General features: G+C 48.6%; 1 protein-coding gene across 3 annotated transcripts in view; it reads left to right on the plus strand.

Annotated features, from left to right (window-relative positions):
* Window positions 1-16179, plus strand: part of MYH11 (myosin heavy chain 11) — a 125948-nt gene that overhangs the window by 89346 nt on the left and 20423 nt on the right. For all 3 annotated transcript variants that reach the window (XM_038762297.1, XM_038762298.1, XM_038762299.1), the window contains 10 exons: window positions 1086-1292; window positions 2951-3088; window positions 4066-4189; window positions 4585-4756; window positions 6858-7070; window positions 9473-9617; window positions 11471-11677; window positions 13916-14020; window positions 14119-14271; window positions 15590-15838. In XM_038762297.1, the coding sequence (XP_038618225.1) occupies window positions 1086-1292; window positions 2951-3088; window positions 4066-4189; window positions 4585-4756; window positions 6858-7070; window positions 9473-9617; window positions 11471-11677; window positions 13916-14020; window positions 14119-14271; window positions 15590-15838 (1713 nt within the window). The remainder of the gene's footprint in view (window positions 1-1085; window positions 1293-2950; window positions 3089-4065; window positions 4190-4584; window positions 4757-6857; window positions 7071-9472; window positions 9618-11470; window positions 11678-13915; window positions 14021-14118; window positions 14272-15589; window positions 15839-16179) is intronic.

Consider the following 16179-nt stretch of genomic DNA (forward strand, 5'->3'; position numbering starts at 1 on the left):
CGGCCAACCTGGTTATTTCATATCTACCCCAGCGCTTAGAACGGTGCTGGACCCATAGGAAGCACTTAACAGGCAGCACAATTATTATCAGGATTATTGTTATCGTTAATACTGTTAACCTCAAGACGCCCTTGAACTCAGCCAGCGTGGCCTAGTGGAAAAAGCACGGGCCTGGGAATCAGAGGATGATAATAATAATAATAATGGCATTTTATTAAGTGCTTACTATGAGCCAAGCACTGTTCTAAGAGCTGGGGAGATTACAAGGTGATCAGGTTGTCCCACGTGGGGCTCACAGTCTTAATCCCCATTTTACAGATGAGCTAAGTGAGGCACAGAGAAGTTAAGTGACTTGCCCAAAGTCATACAGCTGACAACTGGACGAGTCAGGATTTGAACCCATGATCTCTGACTCCAAAGCCCGGGCTCTTTCCACTGAGCCACGCTGCTAATGGGAAGCAGCGTGGAGGATGTGGGCTCTAATCGCTGACAAGTGACGGAGCCGGAATTTGAACCCATAACCTCTGACTCCAAAGCCCGGGCTCTTTCCACTGAGCCACGCTGCTAATGGGAAGCAGCATGGAGGATGTGGGCTCTAATCAGCTTGGTCCAGTGGAAAGGACCTGGGCTTGGGAGTCCGAGGTCATGGGTTCTAATCCCAGCTCTGCCACATGTCTGCTGTGTGACCTTGGGCAAGTCACTTAACTTCTCTGAGCCTCAGTTACCTCATCTGTAAAATGGGGATGAAGACTGTGAGCCCCATGTGGGACAACCTGATCCCCAGCGCTTAGAACAGTGCTTTGCACATAGTAAGCGCTTAACAAATGCCATTATTATTATTATTATAATCCCAGCTCTGCCATTTATCTGCCGTAATACCTTGGGCAAGCCCCTTAACTTCTCTGTGCCTCATTTCACTCATCTGTAAAATGGGGCTTAAAGACCGTGAGCCCTATGTGGGACAGGGTCTGGGTCCAACCTGATTGTCTTGTATCTGCCCCAGCGCTCACAACGTTGCTTGGCACATAGTAAGAGCTGAACAAACACCACAATTATTAATGACGATGATGATGATTATTATCCAGCTGTCCGAAGAGAAGAACCTCCTCCAGGAGCAGCTGCAGGCGGAGACGGAGCTGTACGCGGAAGCGGAGGAGATGAGGGTGCGCCTGGCTGCCAAGAAGCAGGAGCTGGAGGAGATCCTGCACGAGATGGAGAACAGGCTGGAGGAGGAGGAGGACCGGGGCCAGCAGCTGCAGGCCGAGAAGAAGAAGATGGCACAGCAGATGCTGGTGAGGCCTGAAGCCGCACGGCCTAGCGGATAGAGCGCCAGCCTGAGAGTCAAGGTCATGGGTTCTAATCCCAGCTCGGCCTCTTGCCTGCCGCGTGACCTCGGGCAAGTCGCTTCCCTTCCCCGGGCCTCACTTACCTCATCTGGAAAAGGGGGATTGAGACTGTGAGCGCCACGTGGGACGGGGACTACGTCCAACCCGTTTGCTCGGTACAGGGCCCGGCACATAGTAAGCGCTTGACAAATACCATTATTATTATCATAAAGTTTCCGAGAGCAGGCAGCTTCAGAACTCTAGGAACCCCGCACGTATATCATCACAGGCCCTGAGAGGGTAGCGAAGAAGCAGAAGCAGAAGAAGCAGCGTGGCTCAGCGGAAAGAGCCCGGGCTTTGGAGTCAGAGGTCGTGGGTTCGAATCCCGGCTCCGCCACTTGTCAGCTGTGTGACTTTGGGCAAGTCACTTCACTTCTCTGGGCCTCAGTTCCCTCATTTGTAAAATGGGGATTAAGACTGTGAGCCCCACGTGGGACAACTTAATCACCTTGTATCCTCCCCAGCGCTTAGAACAGTGCTTTGCAGATAGTAAGCGCTTAACAAATGCCATAATTATTATTATTATTATTAGCAGCAATGATAACAGAGGACCTTTGGTCCCTCTTGGAAGACACCTGAAGAAGTCATCTAGTCTATCCCCCTGCTTCCATTAGCCATTGTAACAGCTCTTTCCCTTGAGAACTAAATTCAATTTTATCCCCTAAAATGTAGATACTCAAAACAGACACTCAGAGAAGCAGCATGGTCTAGTGGAAAGAGCATGGACCTGGGGGTTAGAGGACCTGGGTCCTAATCCCAGCCCTGCCCAATGCTAGCTGTGTGACCTTGGGCAAGTCACTTAACTTCTCTGGGCCTCAATTCATCTTCTCTCTCTCCTACTTAGACTGTGAGCTCCACACAGGGCAGGGACTGGGTCCAACCTAATTCACTTATATCTACTCCAGTGCTTAGAACAGTGTTTGACACTTAGTAAGCATGTAGTAAATACCATTGAAACAAATATTCATACGGCATTTTGGGAGGCAATAAAGGAACTAGAAAATACTTTGTTTGCCAGTGCATTTTCTTGATCTCTTCCCTAGCCCTTTTCCCACCTTCGACTTTCACCAGATTACCCCCCCAGGATGCCGGTAACTCTTTCGAAGAACAGTTTTAGGTTTCATAATACCAATTTTGAGCAGATGAGGTGGCGTAATGACTAATGGAAAGAGTGTCAGGAGAACCCAGGCTTAGTTCTAGGTCTGCCACTGAGACCTGAAGGGTGAGCGAGGGCAAGCCACTTCACCTCTCAGAGCCTCAGCCTCCTCACCTGTAAAATGGGGATGAGCTACCTATTCTCCCTCACTTGAAGTTGGGAACCGCATGTGGGATAGGGTTTGTGTCCGGTTGAATTATCTCGTGTCTACCGTTACGTCACATGGTGCTTGCCCACTACTAAGCAGTCAATAAGGGCCATTATCATTACTAGTATCTTTCATTATTATTGTTATTATTATACATATGGTGCCGAAATGGCCTCCCTAGAAGAACTGGGTAACATCTGACCTTCCGCTTCCATATCTGCAAGCCTCAAAGCTTTCCCATTTTTGTTTTTGTCCCCAAAGGACCTTGAGGAACAGCTGGAAGAAGAAGAAGCCGCGAGACAAAAGCTCCAGCTAGAGAAAGTCACAGCCGAGGCCAAGATCAAGAAAATGGAGGACGATATTCTGGTCATGGATGACCAGAACAACAAGCTAACAAAAGTGAGGGGATTTAGCTTTCTGCCTAAGAAACACAGAGTGACTAAGTCCTCGAGGATAGGGGCCGGGCCTTTTCATTCCTAATGTATCTATCAATCGGTCGTGTTTATTGAGTACTTATCGTGTGCAGAGCACTAGGCTGAGTGCCTGGGAGCGTACAATATAACGATATGATAGAAACATTCCCTGCCCACGGTGAGTTTACAATCTAAAGGGGGAGATAGACATTAGTATAAATAAATAAATTACGGCTATGTCCGTAAGTTCTGTAGGGCTGAGGTGGGAGGTGAAGGGAGAAATCAGGGCAACACAGAAGAGAGCGGGAGAACAGGAAATGAGGATTTAGGGAAGGCCTCTTGTAGGAGATGTGCCTTCAATAAGGCTTTGAAGGTGGGGAGAGTAATTGTACAGGTGTAGGATATGAAGAGGGAGGGCATTCCAGGCCAGAGGCAGGAAGTGGGCAAGAGGACAGCGGCGAGATAGACGAAAGTATGTTCCCAAGCACCTCTTACGGTAGGGCCTCCAATAAATATTGAGGTTAAGGATGGTCTACCATATTCTCGCTTTTAGCTGTGATGGATCCAGGATATTTACAAGAAAAACAGAACTGGTAACTGTGTAGTTGAAGTGGATGGAAATTCAGTGCCCGTTTAAGATTGGGCTGGTAGAACTGAAGGGTTTGCTATTTTTCCCCCAAAAAGCACAGTGTGGTTGAGTTCCCACTCCAAGTAGTTAAAAAAAAAAGGCCATCTCGTAGGTTAGTCCCAAGGTTCCTCAAGGTTATCCTTGTGGTTCTGTCCCTCTCCTGATCAGTAATAGGCGACAATCAACTCCCCTAGGGCTGTCTGTTACTGACGGGTGTCCTTTTCCCTCCAACTTTCAGGTTGCCCTGGGACAGGCTGTCTGTTTTCTTTTATCTTATAAAGGCCCTAAGGTATTTTCAACTTCCCGGTGGTGATGTTTCTCTTTCTTTACCAAAGGAAAGAAAACTCCTTGAAGAGAGAATCAGCGATTTAACCACCAATCTTGCAGAAGAGGAAGAAAAAGCCAAAAACCTTACCAAGCTGAAAAACAAACATGAATCTATGATTTCAGAACTGGAAGGTAAACGCGATGACCAAGAAAAGCGGCTTAGAGCTGCTTGTCTTGTTTAAATACAAAAAATCAGAAAGGGAAGGAGGGTTCTTTTTGTCAGGAAAAATGTCTTTTAAGAGTAATAACTCCATTCGTGATGACTCTTGCCCTGAAAGAGTGTTGAGAGGGAGAAACAAGAAATATCATCACGAGGGTCCCTGCAAGGTTTGGTTTTCCCAGCCAACATTTACCCGGAGAGGCTGATGGTCCCTCAACACTCAATCGCATCCATTATCCGAGCCTGCAGCCTTTTTGTCCCTTCGGTGAGAGCCCCAATAATTCGGTAGGGCTCCTCAGAGCCGCCCCGGGAGTTCCAGGTTCCCGAGGTCGGTTCTGCCATCCCACGGGGCTCTTGGCTTTTTCAGTCCGTCTAAAGAAAGAAGAGAAGAGCAGGCAGGAGCTGGAGAAAATGAAGAGAAAATTAGAGGGAGAAGCCAGCGACTTCCACGAGCAGATCGCCGACCTTCAGGCCCAGATTGCCGAGCTGAAGATGCAACTTGCCAAAAAGGAGGAGGAGCTGCAGGCTGCTCTGACCAGGTACCCGACTCAAACACGTAAAAATAGCCCCGGCACTCGACGCCGTCCCCGAGCACATGCTCTATGGAAAGGCCAGGGGACTAGGAGTCTCGGTGGACTCAGGGTCTGGTCCCACTCTGCCCCTGGCGTGCTGTGTGACCTTGGAAAAATCACTCAACCTCTCTGTCCCCAGCCTCCTCATTTGCAAAATGGGGCTAACGATACATGCCTCTCCTTCTCCCCGAGGATGTTGCGCGGACACAATGAGATAGTCGATGGGAAAGTTCTTTGGGAAACTAAAAGCGCTCTATAAAAACTGCTATAAATTATTATCTCTCTGAGTTTTCCCAAGCCAACCAGATCTTTTCCCACTTCCCAGAGTTGCAGATGACTTTGGCGAACATCAGGGGCCTCGGCTAGTAGAAAATAAGTGCTGTGAGATGCAGTTTTTGTTTTACTTAGCCGTCTGCCGATCCACTGCTTGGTTTCTCTTAGATTTTAGAACTCGATTCATGCCAACCTGCTTGACTAAGGGAAAGGATTCATCCAGCACCCTAGGCACAGGGAGGGAAAGCCTGCAAGGGAGCCTTCGGAAGCAGCATGGCCTAATGGGTAGCGCTTGGGCCTAGGAGTCGGAGGATCTGGGTTTTCATCCCAGCCCCACCCCTTGTCTGCTGTGTGACCTTGAGCAAGTCACTTGACTTCTCTGTGCCTCATTTACCTCAGCTGTAAAATGAGGATTAAGACTGTGAGCCCCACATGGAACACGGACTGTGTCCAACCTGATTAGCTTGTGTCTACCCCAGAGCTCAGTACAGTACCTGGCACATAGTATGTGCTTAACAAATACTGTACAAAAAGACATTTTTTTCCTGGATGGACCTAATCAATCAATCAGTCAATTAATCAATCAATTGTATTTATTAAGCACTTACTGTGTGCAGAGCACTGTACTAAGTGCTTGGAGAGTACAATATAACAGAGCTGATAGACACATTCCCTGCCCACAACAAGTGTACAGGCTAGAAGGGGACACAGACATGAATAAAAATGAATAAATAATAGCTATGTACATAAGTGTTGTGGGGCTGAGGGAAGGGTGAATAAGGGGTGCAAATCCAAGTGCTAGGAGCAGGTCCAAAAGTCCAAGAACCTTTTCTTAAGGGTTAGGATGGTTGCTGTTGACGGCACTACCAACCTTCCTGTCTCACAAGCCCGCAACCTTGGTGTCATCCTCGACTCTGCTCTCTCGTTCACCCCTCACATCCAATCTGTCACCAAAACCTGCCGCTCTCACCTCCGCAACATCGCCAAGATCCGCCCTTTCCTCTCCATCCAAACCGCTACCCTGCTGGTTCAATCGCTCATCCTATCCCGACTGGATGACTGCATCAGCCTCCTCTCCGATCTCCCATCCTCCTGTCTCTCCCCACTTCAATCTATACTTCACGCCGCTGCCTGGATCACCTTTGTGCAGAAACGCTCTGGGCATGTGACTCCCCTCCTCAAAACTCTCCAGTGGCTACCAGTCAACCTACGCATCAGGCAAAAACTCCTCACCCTCGGCTTCAAGGCTGTCCATCGCCTCTCCCCCTCCTACCTCACCTCGCTTCTTTCCTTCTCCAGCCCAGCCCGCACCCTCCACTCCTCTGCCGCTCACCTCCTCACTGTGCCTCATTCTCGCCTGTCCCGCCGTCGACCCCCCGGCCCACGTCCTCCCCCTGGCCTGGAATGCCCTCCCTCCGCACATCCACCAAGCTCGCTCTCTTCCTCCCTTCAAAAGCTCACCACCTCCAGGAGGCCTTCCCAGACTGAGCCCTCCCCTTCCTCTCCCCCTCCCCATCCCCCCCATCCTACTTCCATCCCATCCCCACAGCACCCGTATATATGTTTGTACAGGTTTACTATTCTATTTACTTTATTTTGTTAATATATTTTGTTTTGTTGTCTGTCTCCCCCTTCTAGACTGTGAGCCCATCGTTGGGTAGGGACCGTCTCTCTCTGTTGCCGACTTGTACTTTCCAAGCGCTTTGTCCAGCGCTCTGCACACGTTAAGCGCTCAATAAATCCGATCGAACGAATGAATGAATGGTTGAGCACGGTGTATCCTTCACCCTGGCAGACTCGACGATGAAATTGCCCAGAAGAACAACGCCCTGAAGAAGATCCGTGAGCTGGAGGGTCTCATCTCGGACCTCCAGGAGGACTTGGACTCTGAAAGGGCGGCCAGGAACAAAGCGGAGAAGCAGAAGAGAGACCTGGGGGAGGAGCTGGAGGCCCTTAAGACGGAGCTGGAGGACACACTGGACAGCACAGCCACGCAACAGGAACTCAGGTCGGAACGGACACCCATTCCGTTTCCATGGGAAGCACCAGTCCTCCCCCAGTGGATTCAGTTAGCTCTTTCGGCCGGGCATAATATCACCATGATATAGAGCAGCCAAGGGGGGCCTATCTCTCCAGGCTCTCGCCATCTTCCCCCTTTTTCCTGGGACCAAATGCCTTGGGATTCTCGGGAACAGAGAAGGAGAATAGCCCAGATAGCTCATCTGGTAGAGCAGCAGACTTTCCTTTTGCCTGGGACCAAATGCCTTGGGACTGTCGGGAACAGAGAAGGAGAATAGCCCAGATACTCATCTGGTAGAGCAGCAGACTTTCATTCATTCATTCACTCAGTCGTATTTATTGAGCACTTACTATGTGCAGAGCGCTTGGGAAGTACAAGGCGGCAACATAAAGAGACAGTCCCTGCCCAACAACGGACTCACAGTCTAGAAGGGGAAACAGACAACAATATCTATCTATTTATTTTATTTTGTGAATATGTTTTGTTTTGTTCTCCGTCTCCCCCTTCTAGACTGTGAGCCCACTGTTGGGTAGGGACCAGAGTCTCTATATGTTGCCAACTTGTTCTTCCCAAGTGCTTAGTACAGTGCTCTGCACACAGTAAGCGCTCAATAAATATGATTGAATGAATGAACATGTGGACAGGGGTCAAAACCGTCAGAATAAATGGAATTATAGATATAAGCACATACAACCATACAATGTGACCGTTACAGAAATGAATCTGAAAACATCTTGCCCTGTTTCCAACGATGTGTGGTAGTATTTATTCTGAAGGAAAGCATCAGATGATCTGAGGGTCCGTGGTTCAAGTCCCCGTTTGGACAAATAGATAGATATTCAAGCGCTTAGTATAGTGCTCTGCACACGGTACACGTTCAGTAAATACCCTTGATCAACCAATCAGTGCTATTTATTGAGCGTTTACCATGTGCAGAGTGCTGTTCTACTGATGTTGAGGATTGGCCCAAACAGCCCCTCCTTGATAAACCGTGTTCATTCATTCATTCAATCGTATTTATTGAGTGCTTACTGTGTGCAGAGCACTGTACTAAGCGCTTGGGAAGTACAAGTTGGCAACATATAGAGACGGTCCCAACCCAACACAATTGAAAACACAGTCCCAAAAAAGTGCCCTCCTACCGCTGAGGAGCAGCATGGCGTAGTGGATAGTGCACGAGCTTGGGAGTCAAAAGGACCCTGGGTTCTAATCCTGGCTCTGCCACCTGTCTGCTGTGTGACCTTGGGCGACTCGCTTCACTTCTCTGGGCCTCAGTTCCCACATCTGTCCACAAGTTTTGTTTTGTCATCTGACTCCCCCTTCTAGACTGTGAGCCCGCTGTTGGGTAAGGACCGTCTCTATATGTTGCCAACTTGGACTTCTCAAGTGCTTAGTACAGTGCTCTGCACACAGTAAGCGCTCAATAAATACGATTGAATGAATGAATGAATGTTTTGTTTTGTTGTCTGTCTCCCCCATCTAGACTGTGAGCCTGTTGTTGAGTAGGGACCGTCTCTACGTGGCTCAGTGGAAAGAGCCCGGGCTTTGGAGTCAGAGGTCATGGGTTCAAATCCCGGCTCCGCCAATTGTCAGCTGTGTGACTTTGGGCAAATCACTTAACTTCTCTGTGCCTCAGTTCCCTCATCTGTAAAACGGGGATGAAGACTGGGAGCCCCCATGGGACAACCTGATCACCCTGTAACCTCCCCAGAGCTTAAGAACAGTGCTTTCCACATAGTAAGCACTTAATAAATGCCATCATTATTATATGTTATATAACATAATATTTAGACTGTGAGCCCACTGTTGGGTAGGGACTGTCTCTATATGTTGCCAACTTGTACTTCCCAAGCGCTTAGTACAGTGCTCTGCACACAGTAAGCGCTCAATAAATACGATTGATTGATAATATATTAATATATTGATATTAGCATATCAATATTATATTATAGTATTGTATTATATCAATATTATATAATATATGTTATATAATGTTATTATCTGTTATATTATATGTTACCAACCTGTACTTCCCAAGCGATTAGTACAGTGCTCTGCGCACAGTAAGTGCTCAATAAATACGATTGATTGAATGAATTAATTAATTATTATATGTTGCCAACTTGTACTTCCCAAGCGCTTAGTACAGTGCTCTGCCCACAGTAAGCACTCGATAAATACGAATGAATGAATAAATGAATGAATAAAATGGGGATTCAGACGGTGGGCTCCGTGTGGGGCAGGGACTGTGTCCAACTTGATGAGCTTGTATCTACCCCAGCACTTAGGACAGTGCCTGGCACATAGTAAGCGCTTAACAAATACCGTAAAAAACCAAAATTGCCACGGAGTTGCACTGCTCCCGACTCACGGATCCTATTGCCTTGCAGAGCCAAGAGGGAACAGGAGGTGACTGTGTTGAAGAAGGCTCTGGATGAAGAGACCCGTACCCATGAGGCCCAGGTTCAAGAAATGAGGCAGAAACACACTCAGGCCGTGGAGGAGCTCACCGAACAGCTGGAGCAGTTCAAAAGGGTAAAATAAACTCCGGGATCAGGCCGTGAGCGGGGACGGTTAGCAGAGGAGGGTGGCCGACTTGAAGTCGGGCTCATCAGGGGCAGGGCCTGCTCGTTCTGTCGTATTGTACTCTCCCGAGCACTCACTACAGGGCTCTGCACGTCGAAAGTGCTCAATAATAATAATAATGGCATTTATTAAGTGCTTACTATGTGCAAATCACTGTTCTAAGCGCAGAGGAGGTTACAAGGTGATCAGGTTGTCCCTCGGGGGGGCTCACAGTCTTAATCTCCATTTTAGAGATGAGGGAACTAAGGCCCAGAGAAGTGAAGTGACTTGCCCAAAGTCACACAGCTGACAGTTGGTGGAGCTGGGATTTGAACCCACGACCTCTGACTCCAAAGCCCGGGCTCTTTTCCACTGAGCCACGCTGCTTCTCTAATAATGATGACATTTATTAAGCACTTACTATGTGCAAAGCACTGTTCTAAGCACTGGGGAGGATACAAGGTGATCAGGTTGTCCCACATGGGGCTCACAGTCTTCATCCCCATTTACCAGATGAGGTAACTGAGGCATAGAGAAGTTAAGTGACTTGCCCAAAGTCACACAGCTGACAATCAGCAGAGCCGGGATTTGAACCCATGACCTCTGGCTCCAAAGCCCGCGCTCTTTTCCACTGAGCCAGTACATACAAACATCCATTCATGCGTTCAATCGTACTTATCGAGCTCTTGCTGTGTGCAGAGCACTGTATTAAGTGCTTGGGAAATCCAAGTCGGCGACAGATAGAGGCGGTCCCGACCCAACAACGGGCTCACAGTCTAGAAGGGGGAGACCGACGACAAAACAAGACGTTGGGGCAGGTGTCAAGTCGCCAGAACAAATAGAAATAAAGCTAGATGCACATCATTAACAAAATAAATAGAATGGCAAATCAATCAATCAATCGTATTTATTGAGCGCTTACTGTGTGCAGAGCACTGGACTAAGCACTTGGGAAGTACAAGTAAATATGTACAAGTAAAATAGAGTCATAAATCTGTACAAACATATATTCTAGACTGTGAGCCTACTGTTGGGTAGGGACCGTCTCTATATGTTGCCAACTTGGACTTCCCAAGCGCTTAGTACAGTGCTCTGCACAGAGTAAGCGCTCAATAAATACGATTGAATGAATGAATGAATATACGGGTGCTGTGGGGAGGGGAAGGAGGTAGGGCATGGGGGGATGGGGAGGAGGAGAGGAAAAAGGGGGCACATTAAAGATGGATTTATTTAAGGGCTGGGTGGGATCCTCGGTCTCTCCCTCCTTCTGGCTAAAAGGTGAAGGGAAGCTGGGGGGAAAGGTGAACCAGCTACGGCAAGAGAGATATAATAATAATAATAATAATAACAATAATAATAATGATAATAATAATGTTGGTATTTGTTAAGCGCTTACTATGTGCAAAGCACTGTTCTAAGTGTTGATGGAGAGATGGAGATGGAGAGATGACGACCTCAAGTCCTCAAGTCTTCTAGACTGTGGGAACCGTCTCTCTAATGTTGCCAACTTGGACTTCCCAAGCGCTTAGTCCAGCACTCTGCACACAGTAAGCGCTCAATAAATACGACTGAATGAATAAATGAAAGCCGTTAGAGGAGGGGGAAGCTAGAGGTGACCAAGCCACACTCCCTACGGTCCCGCGCCGCTTTGGACTCCTATTTCCAGGCAGATTTGCTTCCGTTTTGGTGTATCCCTCCCTCCCTCCTGGCTCTGGGTCCCAGAGTCTCCGCCTCCGTATCCTGGCCGGGAAGAAGGCACACCCTTCCCGGACGCAGGCGGCTTGGGATTTTGGAGTAATATCTCCCCTTTCCTTTTGCTGCAGGCCAAGGCCAACTTGGACAAGAATAAGCAGACGCTGGAGAAGGACAATGCCGACCTGGCCAATGAGCTCAGGTCCCTGACCCAAGTGAAGCAGGAGGTGGAGCACAAAAAGAAGAAGTTGGAAGTTCAGCTCCAGGAACTGCAGTCCAAATACAGTGATGGGGAGCGGGTCCGGGCGGAGCTCAACGAGAAGGTGCACAAACTCCAGGTGAGGACGAGCCCCCGCCCGGAGAGAGGAGCCGGAGATTTGGCTTCGGAGCCTCTGAACCAGAGGCTCCTCGGCGGCAATAAGAATAATAATAATAATGGTGGTATTTGTTCAAAGCACTGTTCTAAGCGCTGGGGGGGATACAAGGTGATCAGGTTGTCCCACTTGGGGATCACAGTCTTAATCCCCATTTTACAGAAGAAGGAACTGAGGCACAGAGAAGTTAAGCGGCTTGCCCAAGGTCACTCAGCTGTGAGCCCACTGTTGGGTAGGGACTGTCTCTATACGTTGCCAACTTGTACTTCCCAAGCGCTTAGTACAGTGCTCTGCACACAGCAAGCGCTCAATAAACACCATTGATTGATTGACAAGTGGCGGAGCGGGGATTCGAACCCATGACCTCTGACTCCCAAGCCCGGGCTCTTCCACTGAGCCAAGCCGGGAACGTGGCTACCAACCCTGCTAGATTGGACTCTCCCAACGCTTAGTACAGTCCTGCTCGTTCTAAGTAGGGAATGTGTCCACCAACTCTGTTGTTTTGTACTCTCCCAAGCGCTTAGTACAGTGTTCTCAGTAAATGCTACTGATGATGATAGTGACGATGATGCTCTGCGCACAGTAAGCATTCAATAAATGCCATTGATTATGGAGCCCTAGCATTAGAGAAGCAGTGTGGCTCAGCAGAAAGAGGCCGGGCTTGGGAGTCAGAGGTCCTGGGTTCTAATCCCGACTCCGCCACTTGTCTGCCGTGTGACTTTGGACAAGTCACTTCCATTGCCTCATCTGTAAAATGGGGCTTAAGACTGTAAGCCCCACGTGGGACAAGCTAATCACCTTGTATCCCCCCCAGCGCTTAGAACAGTGCTTCACACATAGTAAGCGCTTAACAAATACCATCGTGAAAGAGAAATAATAATAATGAGGAATTATTAAGTATTATTAATAATTAATTATTATTATTAATTAATACTAATGAGAGGAATTATTATTCCTCTTTCACAGAACTATCTTTGATGTCAGAGACCTGAAAGGTCCGTTGCCTTGCCTGAGGCGATTGGGCACTTTTCCAACCCTAAGCATCAGGGCACCTTTTGAGTACGTGTATCGTGATTAATCATCATCATCATCATCAATCGTATTTATTGAGCGCTTACTGTGTGCAGAGCACTGTACTAAGCACTTGGGAAGTACAAGTTGGCAACATATAGAGACAGTCCTTATTGAGCACTTACCTTGTGTAAAGCACTCTATTAAGCGCTTGGGAGAGTACAAACATATGCTTTATGGTTGGCAGGGCAGACAGAAACCAAGATGGTGTGACTGTCCCACTTAATGCATGATGTTTGGTCATCTTCCCATTTGACTCTAAACTCTTTGCGGGCAGGAACTGCTTTTTCGCTTCTTTTGTATGTCCCCAAACATGTACTGTTAATGTCTGGCACCCAATAGGCACTCAAGAAATGTTGTGGATGGTTATTCTGAAGATGAAAGAAATGTCTGGGCCCAGGAGTCTTAAGATGGTGCAGCACTGCCAAGATGTTAGTAGGGAGGATATGATCTGGGGAGGAGAAAAGTTGTTATGATGACCAATAATAATAATTGTCATACTTATAGACTGAGAGCCCGTTGTTGGGTAGGGATTGTCTCTATTGTTGCCGAATTGTACTTTCCAAGTGCTTAGTAGAGTGCTCTAAGAGCTCAATAAATTCGACTGAATGAATGAATATTTGTTAAGTGATTATTCTATGCCAACCACCATCCTAGGCACTGGGCTAGATATGCAACAGTCAGACATAGGCCCTGTACCACATGGGGTTCACAGTCGAAGGGGAGGGAGAACGGATATTGAGGAAACAGGCATAGAGATGTTATTTGACTTGCCCGGCAGGCAAGCGTAAGCTCGCTGTGGGCAAGGAATGCCCAAGCACTTCGTACAGTGCTCTGCACACAGTAAGCGCTCAATAAATACGATTGATTGATTGAGGTGTCTGTTCATTGTTATATTGTACTCTCCTAAAGACCTTAGTAGAGTGCTCTGCACACCGCAAATGCTCAAGAAATACTATTGACTGTCTGATGAGTGGCGGAGCCAGCATTAGAACCCAGGTCCCCTAACTCCCAGGCCGGTCTGGGCTGTTTTCCCTAAGCCAAACTGCTTTTTGGGGGATGGGGCGAGGAGTGGGGAGACATTCGACAATTCCCAACTAACGGAGAGCCCTTTCTGCCCTCCGTCCTTAGAACGAAGTGGAGAGTGTCACCGGGCTGCTCAACGAGGCGGAGGGGAAGACCATCAAATTGGCCAAGGATGTCGCATCCCTGAGTTCCCAGCTGCAGGATACCCAGGTGAGCGTTCTTGCCCTCTCAAAGGGGGAGCGGGCCAACTCCTGGGCCCTGACCAGAGGCACAAACCGGGGCTCGGGGCGGGGGGGATCTCATTCTAGGAGCTGCTCCAAGAAGAAACCCGGCAGAAGTTGAACGTATCCACCAAGCTCCGCCAGCTAGAGGACGAGAAGAACAGCTTGCAGGAGCAGCTGGACGAGGAAGAGGAAGCCAAGCAGAATCTGGAACGCCACCTCTCAACTCTCAACGTCCAGGTACCGTGGGTCACGTCTCCACCCCGAGTCCAGTGACGGGCAGGGACCGGAAGGAGGCCGGTGGGTTTAATAGATGAGGTCGCACTCACCCTGTCTTAATAATAATAATAATTATGGCATTTATTAAGCGTTTACTACGTGCAAAGCACTGTTCTAAGCGCCGGGGGGGATACAAGGTGATTAGGTTGTCCCATGTGGGGCTTTCAGTCTTAATCTTCTAGACTGTGAGCCCACTGTTGGGTAGGGACCGTCTCTCTATGTTGCCAACTTGTACGTCCCAAGGGCTTAGTACAATGCTCTGCACACAGTAAGCGCTCAATAAATACGATTGGTTGATTGATTAGTCCCCGTTTTACAGATGAGGTAACTGAGGCCCAGAAAAGTTAGGTGACCTGCCCAAAGTCACACAGCTGACAACTGGCAGAGCCGGGACTTGAACCCGTGACTTCTGGCTCCAAAGCCTGTGCTCTTTCCACTGAGCCACGCTGCGTCTCATAAGCTCCTTGGGGTTTTATGGTCAGGCACAAGGGCCGGAGGGAGGAGGAGGGAAGGTCGCCCTGACAGAACCTGGAGATTAAGCCCGGGCATTGTATTTTGAGGCTCTAGGCCCCTTTGGCTGGACGTCTTGACCAGGATGACTATTGCTATTTCAGTTCAGTGGCTGGAGTAGCTGATAGATTATCAATTAGAATAATAATTTATATCTGTAAATTACATTGCCAGCTTGCACTTCCCAAGCGCTTAGTACAGTGCTCTGCACACAGTAAGCGCTCAATAAATACGAGTGAATGAGTGAAATGTAAAAATAAATTATATCTGTAATTTATTTATATTAATGTCTGTCTCCCCCTCTAAACCAGAAGCTCATTTTGGGCAGGGAATGTGTCCGTTTATTGTTGTGTTGTATTCTCCCAAGCACTTACTACAGTGCTGTGCACACAGTAAACGCTCAATAAATATGATTGACTGACTGACTGGAGTCTAGCACATCTCGGTTGGTTGCTGGGAATAATAATAATGGTATTTGTTAAGCGCTTACTATGTGCAAAGCACTGTTCTAAGCGCTGGGGATCAGGGTGTCCCACGGGCGGCTCACAGTCTTCATCCCCATTTGACAGATGAGGTAACTGAGGCCCAGAGAAGTTAAGGGACTGGCCCAAAGTCACACACAGCTGACAACCGGCAGAGCCGGGATTTGAACCCATGACTTCTGACTCCAAAGCCCGGGCTCTTTCCACCGAGCCACGCTGCTTCTCTGGGATCGGAGTGATTGGGAAGCGCCCCACTCACTCAGCCCGTGTCCCACTTCCTCCATCAGCTCTCCGATTCAAAGAAGAAGCTACAGGACTTTGCCAGCACGGTGGAGAACCTGGAGGAAGGCAAGAAGAAGCTCCAAAAGGAAATCGAAGGCCTCACCCAGCAGTTCGAGGAGAAGGCAGCGTCTTACGACAAACTGGAAAAGACCAAGAACAGGCTCCAGCAGGAGCTGGATGACCTGGCCGTGGATCTGGACAACCAGCGCCAACTGGTATCCAACCTGGAGAAAAAGCAGAAGAAATTCGACCAGGTAGGGAGCTGCTTCTGTCCCACCTTCGCGTCCCGGTAGAAATGGTGGACCGCCATTTGGTCAAGCGGGAAGGGCTGCCGGGGGAGATTCCTTGGTGTTTCTCCAGCAGCCACGGACTGCCCACTAGCCTTTCCCCCCCCAGTGACGGCTTTTGCTTCTAAAGCTTCCCGAAGTCACCGGGAGTGAGACCGGAGGGCGTAGATGCCGTACTGTGACCCATGACCCATCTCAAGCCTGAGGCCCGTTGATGGAAAGAGGGCCTGCTTGGGAAAACAGTTCCATCAGTACGGTTATATTTGAGAATTCCGGGCAACGATGTGCCATCCAACTTGAGAAAGACA

This window comes from Tachyglossus aculeatus, chromosome 21, assembly GCF_015852505.1.
Source record: "Tachyglossus aculeatus isolate mTacAcu1 chromosome 21, mTacAcu1.pri, whole genome shotgun sequence".
NCBI classification, from domain to species: Eukaryota; Metazoa; Chordata; class Mammalia; order Monotremata; family Tachyglossidae; genus Tachyglossus; species Tachyglossus aculeatus.